Here is a 12060-nt window from a genome sequence, read left to right as displayed (position 1 = left end):
TTTTGTTTAATTTTGAAATCAACATTTCAAGCACCTTTTCTTGAATTTTGTTTGAAATTGTGGTAGAATTATTTTATTTTTAAATTAAATAAACATATTCAGTGCAATTCAAAGATTATTCAAAAAAAAATCAAGACCAAATACATACTGAAAAATAAGCTAACGGTGGAAAATTTTTACAGGAAGCTCTAAAAAAATGGATTTTGCAGTAGAACTCGTCAGTGGATCATATGAAACAAAAAATTCAAAAATTTTTTATTAGCTTATAAGTCTCTCGAGGTAACGCTGTTGAGGTTTTTAGTTTTAACGATTATTGAGTTTTGATATCACTCAAAATACAAGTCAAAATAACGAAATTTTTGTAAAATAGGGTGAAACTCAACATATTTATTATTGTTAACCAAAACATATCTCGACAGAGTTACCTCACGAAATGTTTAAAGAAAATCTATGAAAAATTTCAGGTGGATCTGTTAAGTAGGTAGTTTTTGAGTTACAATGTGCACCGCCTGAAAAAAGCAATTTTGAGAAAAAAACGTTTGGTTTGACAACTTTTATTTCAATTTGTTTTTTGTCTGTCAAATCGTAAAGTGATGAACGCCGAAATATGTTTTTGAATCGCAGAGTAATTTATAAAAGAGACGGGAACAGCTGTTAAACGTTTCTCACTACGCTCAAGCTACTTAAGTGTAAATCGAGTCGAAGGTAGGGATATTAAACATGCTTTACTTCCGGTAATTTTACTCCGGTCAAGCTGAAAATTTTAGAGATTATTCTTGAAGTTTATTTATTTATTTATGTACTTTCATTTAAAATAAATATAGTTATGTACAAACCGTACCCCTCCCCCCTAAACAGCATTCGCACTTAATTAAGCTTCGGTATTTCCCTCAAATATAATATATGTGTATCTATATTTCTTTTATCTATTTCTATTTCTATTTCTGTATCTATTTCTTTTTTCCCTAATATTGTTCTGAAACTATTTCCTTGTGACATTTTATGCAATTTACTATTTTATTTGGGAATAAGCCACAATTTAAGTTTGAAATTAAATTTATTTGACGTTTAGATTTCGACTTCGGTAATCCGGTTAATTCATTAATGTTTTGTATTTTGATAACGATTTCCGAAGTGGAAATGGAAACGTTAAATAAATTTAATTTAAAACTTAATTTGTGGTTTTTTCATAAATAAATAGTAAATTCTATTTTCACATTGCTATTGTAGTTACTTAAATATTTTAAGGGAAATTACATGCTTAAATAGATGCAAACACGCTTCATACGTAATATGCAACACGCGTCAGTTAAATCAAAATAAACAAAGTTATAAATTTTGAAAAATCTTAGATTCCCTTCATTGTTTTTGTTTTCTTTGAAAGAATTAAATAATATAAAAATATGCACGATGATTTAATCCTATTGAACGAATAATTAACAATATTAGTTATAATTGAAATGACGTTGCGTTGACTACTTGCAAAACATTTTTGCACAATACCTGCTCATGGATTAAGCAGTGAAAAATAATTACTGATGTTCTGAAAATTGTTCATGGACGTAATCTTTAAGTTTTCTCAAAATTACAATACATATTTGCTCCTCTTAAATATGGTGCTCCGTCAGTTGTTACACTTACTAGGTGGTTACAGCGCTAATTTAAAATTTTCCAAACAGTTCCAGACTACTTCAAACATATCGTTTCCATTTGTTGAAATTTCATGGATTTCATTCAGGCAGCCGACAAAACTCGGTTGTTGATTTGCGGAAAAATCACCCGCTGCGAAAGTGTTAATTATATTAGCTGTGCATTATATAATATATTTATTTATTATTATTAGCAATAATTAAAAAAAAACTTTAAATGAAAATAATTCACTTTTTTTTCGCGGGCCGCAAAAAAATGTATAAAGGGCCGCATGCGGCCCGAGGGCCGCACTTTGCCCACCCCTGCTCTATAGTATGATAAAAACATTATTGTATGTAGTTTGTTATGTCTCTACTACCCTGAGATCCTTTACAATTTTGGTTTAACAACTACTATTCCTTCGATAGTTTTTAATTTTTAACAAACAAAAGTGCAAATAAATATGTGCTCTCTGTTTAATTTTGCTTTCTTTGTTTCAGCTTGCTGGATTAGCTTTAATAATCATAGGAATTTTAATCAAATTGAATGTTAGCGAAGCTACCAACGTTCTACCAAAAGACTTCGGTCTAGCTCCAATCCTCTCGATCATCATCGGTTCCATCGTCTTCATCACAGCGTTTCTCGGATGCTGCGGAGCAGTCAAAGAAAGCACTTGCATGTTGACCACGGTAAGTGAATTTAATATTATATTTCAAGACAGTAAGCCCAGAAACAGACGAGAAATTCTGCAGCGCTACTCTGTGGCGCCACGAAGTGGCTTAAACAGGCGATTTTGTAGCGCCAACGATTTTGTAGTGCACGCCACTAGCAGCGAGGATCGGCTCGTGTGGAATGGCACGTTTAATTTACATAAGAATTTACGGCTAATCATCGGAAGTTACTTTGCTGCGCCACAAAGTAGCGCTGCAGTGTTTCGTCTGTTTCTGTATACAATGTATACCAGATTTTAAAATGCACGATCGCATAGTTTTCACTACAGATTAGATCCAAAAGTAAGTTAATAGACTCAATATCCACTATTTTGAGTAATTCAATGGGAATTCTATCAGGCCTGGGAGATTTTCCACTTTCAGCTTGTTTCAATGCATATTCTATTTCTTTTCTTAGAATGTCAGGCCTAGTATAGTCCAGAGTAATAAGGTTTTTTCCATGACACTTAAACAGCCAGGGTACTGAAGCGTTTTTTCGACAGGTAATACCTATAAGAGCAAATTGTAACTATTTCCTGCGTAGGATCTGGCGGACATTTTTATTTATAAACAATTAAGTGTCAAAAAATGGCATTTTTCACTTTTTTTTCAAATCAATGGAAAACAGGGAAACTTATGGTTTTTTTAGTACAAATATCTTCGACATTATGGAAAAAGCTTTAAAATGGCGTATTACAAAGTTTGATATACTCATTTATTGTTAATATAATTGCGAAAAAAGGTCGGAATTGCAAAAAAAATATTTTCGCAATAACTATTGTAAAAATTGGTGTACAGCTTTAAAATTTTTGTCAAATAAGGGTTCTTTGGTGCTTAATATGTGATAAAAATTCCATAGCGATTCATTCAATTGTTTAAATTTTATTCAAATTGTTTATCCCAGAGAGCATTTTTTTTGCAATAACTTAAGTCAGAAGAAAATGACGTTAGAACCATTCCACAGGTGTCAAATGAAAGAGCATGAGCTATATTTTCAACTTGGTTTAGAAAAGTGAATAAAAAATGCATTTATTAGTAATAAATAATAATGCCAAAGTGTCGTAAATCTTTCCTTATAAACTTTTTATTTTGTTATACAGGGTGTCCAGAAACTCTACCGACAAACGAAGACAGGAGATTCTTCAGATAATTTTAAGATCATTTAACCCAATTCACTTAGTCCGAAAATGCTTCCTAAGGGAGCTAGAGCTCTTTGAAGATGTAATGCTCTTGTAATTAGTTTTTCTTAAATACCTCCAAAACGCTTCTATTTAGAAAAACAAAAATTGGTACGCGTATTTATCTTCAAGATATAAATCTTATCCATCCATTGCAAATTTCTAGTACCGATCATAGGCGTCCGTTTTGGGTAGGCCAACGGTTATTTTATCGCATAACTTTTTTATCTTTAACTTTTATGCATTTCTGACACTGGATTATTAAATTGTGAAGTATCCTAGTACTAAAAGGTACTCCTGTTTTAAAGCGTTAGGACACACCGTTTTCTAGAAAAATGGATTTGAAAATTTTTCGCTTTTTGAATTAAAAAAAAAAATTTCAAAAAAAACTGTTTATAAAGACGAAAACTGGTACATTTATTTATATTCCAGAGGTGAATCGATTTCATTAATTGCGAATTTCTAGTACTGATCATAGGCGTCCGTTTTGGGTAGGTCAACAGTTATTTTATAGCATAACTTTTTGTCTTGAATTTTTGAGCATTTTTGACACTAGATTATTAAATTATGAGTTATTCGAGTACTAAAAGTTACTCTTACTTTATGTTGGTAAAATACTTCGTTTTTTGTTGAAAAGTTCTTTCAATTTTTTTTCAAATTCCAAAAACGAAAAACTTTCAAATCGATTTTTCTAGAAAACGGTGTGTCCTACCGACTTAGAGCAAGAGTACCTTTTAGTACTAGAATACCTCACAATTTAATAATCCGGTGTCAAAAATGCATAAAAGTTAAGGACAAAAAAGTTATGCAATAAAATACCCGTTGCTCTACCCAAAACGGACGCCTATGACCGGTATTAGAAATTTGCAATAGATGGAATCTATTCATCTCTGAAAAGTAAATATGCATACCAATTTTCGTTTTTCTAAATAGAAGCGTTCTGGAGGTATTTAAGAAAAACTAATTTCATGACGCCATCTTCAAAGAGCTTTAGCTCCCTTAAGAAGCATTTTCGGACTAGATAAATTGGGTTAAATTGTCTTAAAATTAGCTGAGGAATCTCCTGTCTTCGTTTGTCGGTAGAGTTTCTGGACACCCTGTATAAGAAATTATACATATTTATTACAATTTTTTATCAATTATGATATAGATAACAGTATTTGGTAGTTGTGCACTTAAAACAGGGTAAAAAAGTTAATTTTTTTGGAAAAAGTTATTCAAAAAGTTTATAAAGAAAAATTGGCGATACTTTTGCATAATTATTTATTACTAATAAATGCATTTTTAATTCACTTTTTTAAACCATGTTGAAAAAGTAGCTCATGCTCTTTCATTTGACACCTGTCGAATGGTTCTCAGGTCATTTACTCTGACTTTGCTATTGCAAAAAAATGCTCTCTGGGATAAACAATTTGAATAAAATTTAAACAATTGAATGAATCGCTTTGAAATTTTTATCACATATTAAGCACGAAAGGGCCCTCATTTCACAAATATTTCAAAGCTGTACACTAATTTTTACAACAGTTATTGAGAAAATATTTTTTTGCAATTCCGACCTTTTTTCGCAATTATATTAACAATAAATGAGAATATCAAACTTTGTAATACGTCATTTTAAAGCTTTTTCCATAATCTCGAAGATATTTGTACTAAAAAAATCATACGTTTCACTGTTTTCCGTTGATTTGAAAAAAAAGTGGAAAATGCCATTTTTTGACAGTTAATTGTTTATAAATAAAAATGGCCGCCAGATCCTACGCAGGAAATAGTTATAATTTAGTTCCTAAAGGTATTACCTGTCGAAAAAACGCTTCAGTACCCTGGCTGCTGAAGTGTCACGAACAGGGTATATTTTTGTCTTATTACCCTGGCCTAGTATTATCTCTAAATTTTTTTGGTGCTTCTGTTCTCTCTTTGTCTACAAAAAGCTGTGCTATATAAATATTCTGTCCATCTTTGAATTGTCTAGTTTAAATCTGTTATAAGTGCACCTCTTTCATCTGTTAATTGCCTAGTTTGAACTGTTTCTCTCATTCCTGATAGTTGCGTAATCCATTAATGCATGTTGAAAAAGTCATATTTGTTCACAAATTCTTCCAGTTCTTAGCCATGCTCACGTAAAAATCTCTCTGTACTTTTTTATTTTCTTCTGTATTAATCTTTTTTGTTTTGAATTATTTTCTTTTATTATCTAGTTCTAGATGATTTTTCATTCGAGCAAGATTTCAACCTTTTTTACACTTTTTAAGCAGAGTTCTTATCATTTGATGAAGTTCTGATAGACTAGTTTTATCAGAGTTCAGTTGGAATATCACCTGTCTATGGACCAAGAGCGCAACGTCGGAAAAAAAATCATTTTAAGACAGCTGATTCTTTCATATATTGTTCCCTATGCTTCCTCGAACACCGTACCAGCCATCTGGCTACTGATACAGGTTGGGTTCATTACTGCGCATCACACTTGTACAGGTAAACATATCGAATTTAAAATTATTGTAAGACTAAAAATTTTTTTGTCATTACTTTTTAAACAATATTGGAAATATGAACTGTAATTACCAGACATTTCTGTGGTTCTAAAAGTAATGACAAAAAAATTTTCGTCCTAAAATAATTTAAATTCAATATACAGGGTGATTGATGAGTGTGGTAAAGCTCAGCAGATCCGCTATAGTAATAGATAGCAATAAAAGTTAATAATAATAATTGTGGCCAACTTTCAGCTTCACATTACGAAATTAGTTAGATTGTTACAGGGTGTTCGATAACATAGTGGCAGACCAAACTTATGTTTTTTTTAATGGAACACAAAATATACAGGTTTGTTATGTTATATAGGGCTTTTACAAAGTTATAACCAATTTTGTATGAAAATTGTAACAAGTTCATCTCCCTGTATAAATAAAAAAAAGCACAACAGCGATGGTTTATTGGTGCCATATTTTTTTGTTGATTGTGAAAATTTTTAAGAATTGTTGATATTGCTAATTTTCCGTATATCGAATACAGGGTGAATCAAAACGCAAGTACATTCTTTTCTCAGAAATTTTAAATGGAACACCCTGTATTTTATATTATTATCGAAAAATATCATAACCGTACTTTAATTTTTGTATAATATTCCCAAATTTGTCAGTTTGAGAGATATTTACATTTTTCAGAGCAAGCTATTAATTAGGGTATTCTATTTAAAATTACTGTGAAAATAATGTACATACTTCCGTTTTGACTCACCCTGTATTCGATATAAAGAAAATTAGCAAAATCAACCATTTTTATAAATTTTAACAATCAACAAAAAAATATGGCACCAATAAACCATTGCTGTTGTGCTTATTTTTATTTATACAGAGTGCTGATCTTATTACGATTTTCATAGAACATTGGTTATAACTTTGTAAATACCCTGTATAACATAACAAACCTTTATATTTTTGTGATGGGGAAGTTAAGAAGATTTCGAATATAAAATAAAATATGGGGTGTTCCATTTAAAGAAAAAAAGTTTGGTCTGCCACTATGTTATCGAACACCCTGTAACATTCTAACTAATTTTGTAATGTGAAGCGCAAAGTTAGCTACAATTTTTGTTATTAACTTTTATTGCTATCTATTACTATAGCGGATCTACTAAGCTTTTTCACACTAATCAATCACCCTGATTTTGTGTTTACCTGTACAGGTGTGCTGCGCAGTACTGAACGCAACCTGTATCAGCAGCCAGATGGCCGGTACGTTGTTTGAGGATGCATAGGGAACAATATAAATATGAGAGAATCAGATGTCTTAAAATGATTTCTCGAAAACGTTGCTAGCTCTTAGACCACTAGCTCTCGTCTATTTTTTAATCCACTAAGAGTCATTTAACACCACCTTGATTATATAGTTGAAACACAGTAAACAATAGAAAAATATAATTTTCCAAGGTATCGTAAAAATACATACATACTGCGAACAGTACGAACGTGTTTTTTCTCTATCATCAACTTATTTTCGATTGAGGCATATACATTTAATAAACTCCTAAAAATAGATTAGCGTTCCACAAAATTGTATCTCGATGTGTTCTAGGTCATCGAAAATAACACTTTTATACCACGGTGTATAGGATTTTAATGAAAAATAGCGTTGCAGTTGGAATATAATGTATAGAGCAGCGGTTCTCAATCTTTTTGAGTCATGTACCACCAAATACTTTTTATTATTTTTGGTACCACCTAACTGAAATACCTATCTAGCTGAATGATCTGATTAACTATAATAGTGGTGCTGATTTTGGCTGTTTTGTGTTTTGTGTACCACCACAAATAATGAAATGTACCACCAGTGGTACATGTACCACAGATTGAGAACCGCTGGTATAGAGAATTGTATTGAATTATAGATTTCTATCTGCTATACAGACCAGTCGTATTACAATTTTAGATTTACAAACTATTACATTTACAAATCTTAAGTTTATACATTCTCCATGCTTGCTTCTCCTACTCTTTTGTTCAAAATTCTAGTTTAGTTCTAGTTTGAGTTTTCTTAATTATTCATTCACACTCTCCATTTATCTTTACTCTTCCTCTGCGTTTTTTAGTAAGTTTATTTATTTAGGACAATATTTGTTATTCTATTGATTTTTATCTTCTCTATATGTACCAATAATTTTATTCCCTATGCCCTGTGATTTTTTATATGTTTCAATTTTAGATTCATTGTAGATTATTTCTATCTCACTATTAGTTCTTCTTCTTCATCCTTCCAACGTATTTACACATTTCTTGTGTTCTTTTAGAGATATGTTGAGTTCACTCATTGTCTGATCATTATATGGTTCCGATTTCCTTTAACAATTGTATCTTTCAAATTCTCGCATTCTTTCAAATATGTACTGAACTGAATACCGACTCAATACTTTGTTTTGGCCACTACACGTGGAATATTACAGTCATCTTCCACTTCCACATCTCGAAATTTTTTGGCGTTCATGTGTGCGAAGAATACAAGTTTCTGCCCCGTATAGAAATACTGACTAAACAAAAGTGCATTTACTAACCTCACCTTGATTCAAACATTTGCTTCGTATTTGCCATCGTTAGTTATACTAGATCCGAGATCTGGTATTCCTGCAAGTGCAACTTTAATGCTTTCCAACTCAACTCTTCGCAGAAGATCTAGCAAATTTTAAACTGGAGATTATTCTACCAGCCACCGTTACTCCACCGATCCATTCTAAAGCCATCCTCATGACATGTTTCTCATACATATTGAATAAGTCAGGTGACGAAACGCATCCTTGTCTAACAGTCTAACCCCTCTCTCTGTATCTCTCTGCTTTGAATTTGTTGAATTGAATTGGCTCGAGAACTTCTTTAGCGCCGCCGGAGTCCACTTGCGATTTGTAGTCGCGCGATTGTTTTGTCGCGAAGATTGAACACATTGTTTCAAATACAAGTCAATCCATTTGCGGCTAAATAATCGTGGATTGACTTGTATTTGAAACAATGTATTCAATCTTCGCGACAAAACAATCGCGCGACTAGAAAATCGCAAGTGGAGTCCGGCGCTTACGAATCTAATTTCTCATAAACAATAATGTAGAAAAAAAAACATTCACTTAACATTCATATTTCAATTAACTAAACAATATAGCCCGGGAGGCCGGGAGGTAGTGTCAAATTTGACCGGAGCATTTTAGCATGGCTGTTTTCTTTTTATTTAGTTAGGTGTTCCAAAGCTTATTAACAAATGATGTGTCAGTTAGCCCAAAACCGAGGATTTTAGGCAAGAAAAGGTAAAATATAAATATATAAAAATTTATGGAAAAACGCTACACTTATTGTCAAATATTAATCTCCGTGGCTTACATCTATTAATGGCCTAGAATACTTGGCTCCTAGCTTTCACCCAGGTGACCCAGGTTCGATTCCTGGCGTTGAATTTTTTGTTTTTAAAATTGACATTTTGATTTGAAAAATAAATATTTTTATAATATATTATATAATATATAATACTAAAAAAGTCTGTATGTCTTTTATAGAATTATAAACTATGCATTTGATTGATTTGATCATATTATGATTGACCTTAATAAGCAAAATTGTTGTACATGTCCACTTTTTTATTCGCGGTGTGCAAGTACTTGGAAGGGAATTGAGAAACGATCGTGCGCGAATAGCGGAGAAATATTGCAACTTTCTTAAATAATTCATATTGTCAATTGAAATTGTCAAATTGACGTACATTTCATATCTACTGTCACTGAAGAAGAATAAGTATATATGGTGCTCCACAATATTGATATGATATGCAATTATTATATAAAGGTAAATTTAATTAATGGTATTTTGCTTGCAGTTCTGCATTTTAATAACTAATTTTATTTACTACATACAATTGTTTACGTTTTAATAACATAACCTGAATCTTATTTTTTCTTCTTATAATTTTTTTGGACTATGGCCTTGACAATTATCCAGTAACCAGGACTAATATAATTGGCCAATATAATTAAAAGTGCGAATAAAGTTGCAGAGCGTAGAAATAGGTGTCGCTTTACCGAACTTGCACGGTCCCAATATTGTGTCGTATTTATAAAAACGTTGTATTATCAAAAAATAATTATTTTTCAAATCAAAATGTCAATTTTAAAAACAAAAAAAAATCTAACGCCAGGAATCGAACCGAAGTCGCCTGGGTGAAAGCCAGTAGCTAGGTATTCTAGGACATTATACACGTAAGTCACGGAAATAAAATTTGACATATAAGTTGTAGCGTTTTTCCATCAAGTTTCATATTTTACCTTTCCTTGCCTAAAATCCCCGGTTTTGGGTCAGCTGACACATCATTTATTAATAAGCTTTGGATAAGAGTTTTTTGCAATAAAATATCGAAAACCCATTTGTTTTTTAATTGCTAATCAAGCGGGCGCGACACAAGTGAGGACGTTTCAGTTTGCATAAATTCATTATCTCGAGAATGGGCAAATTTCAAGAGAAATCCTTAGACAGGTCGATTTTTATTTTTGAATTAGAACTTTTTGGCATATATTTAATACTAGTGGCGTCATCCATCTGGGCGTGATGACGTAATCGATGATTTTTTTAAATAACAGTAGGGGTTGTGTGACAGCTCATTTGAAAGGTTATTTAATTCTCTATTCAGTAATATAAACATTAACATAATTATTTATACAGGGTGTACAAAAAATGTTTCTTCTATGTGTCAAATTTAATCAAGGTTAAATTAATAAAAAAAATTTTTTTGTACACCCTGTATAAATAATTATATTAATCTTTATATTACTGAATAGAGAATTAAATAACCTTTCAAATGAGCTATCACACAACCCCTACTCTCATTTAAAAAATCATCGATTACGTCATCACGGCCAGATGGATGACGTCACTAGTATTATATATATGCCAAAATTTATGCTTAATATATATGCCTAATTTAAAAATAAAAATCGACCTGTCTGAGGATTTCTCTTCAAATTTGTCCATTCTCGAGATAATGAATTTATGCTAACTCAAACGTCCTCACTTATACTACAGTGTCGTGCCCGCTTGATTAGCAATTAAAAAACAAAGGGGTTTCCGATATTGTATTGCAAAAAACTTTTTGGGATTTCATCAATCAATGTTTAAAGAATATCTACCTACCTCGGCAATATTGAAATTTTTAGTTAAATGTCCGATTTAGGGTTAAAAATGGCCGATTTCGCAATTTTCAAAATTTTTAATCGCTTATATAACAAAAACTATTACCCTAAGAGAAAAATCACTAAAGACCTTTTCTGTTTGGAATGATTCAAAAAACCTAAAAAAATTTTGTTCGATGCAAAAAAAATTATTTTAGGAAAAACCCCTAATCTTTCCCCTCGCCTGGCAAGGTCTTATGCTCTTCAGAATCGCCTGTCATTGTACACATTTCTTCTAAATGACTTACTCAAACACATACTTAAATTTAAACTTTACAGGAGAAAGTTTATTTTTCCCCTAAACTAGGCACTTTTCGATTCACCTAGTAGATACACGTGCAGGGCTGATGCCTGCCAGGTCATAGGTTTTAGTCTTGGTGTGCTATGAATTATCACTATACAAATTTCTAGCCTTACAGGAAGACCGTTAGTCGGAGGGTTCACTAGCTCTTAGGCTATAAATAAAAAGAAAACAGTCATGCTAAAATGCTCCGGTCAAATTTGACACTACCTCCCAGGCTAATAGTACCACAAATCCATTAACCCATTAATCGATACATCGTGTTTCATCCAAACGACACACATTTTCTCTTTCAGAGCATCTAATGGCGCACACAATATACCGAGCGATTTACATAATTGTGCGAATGATACGAGATTACTGTAATTGAAAAACCTCCTGGTCTTTGTTAATCCGAAGAAAGTGTTTTTAATTAGCTTCTGCGTTAAATTGACTTCCTTTCCTTTGTTGGAAGATGTGGCTGGGCTGACTCATTTCATTGCGAGGCAAATTTAAACAATCTGTTAAATCCGCAGTGACTAAGGCACAAATGAGTTCTTTAGTTCTAAA

At 31.9% G+C, this 12060-nt stretch overlaps 1 protein-coding gene across 2 annotated transcripts in view; it reads left to right on the top strand.

The window, feature by feature from the left end:
• The window catches only part of LOC114332818 (CD63 antigen), a 170753-nt gene that overhangs the window by 68587 nt on the left and 90106 nt on the right, over positions 1-12060 (top strand). For both annotated transcript variants that reach the window (XM_028282595.2, XM_028282596.2), the window contains exon 2: positions 2130-2318. In XM_028282595.2, coding sequence (XP_028138396.1) covers positions 2130-2318 — 189 coding nt within the window. The remainder of the gene's footprint in view (positions 1-2129; positions 2319-12060) is intronic.

Source organism: Diabrotica virgifera, chromosome 9 (assembly GCF_917563875.1).
Source record: "Diabrotica virgifera virgifera chromosome 9, PGI_DIABVI_V3a".
In the NCBI taxonomy this organism is placed as follows: Eukaryota; Metazoa; Arthropoda; class Insecta; order Coleoptera; family Chrysomelidae; genus Diabrotica; species Diabrotica virgifera.
Note: the sequence above shows the minus strand (reverse complement) of the source record. Positions and strands in the feature narration are given on the sequence as shown.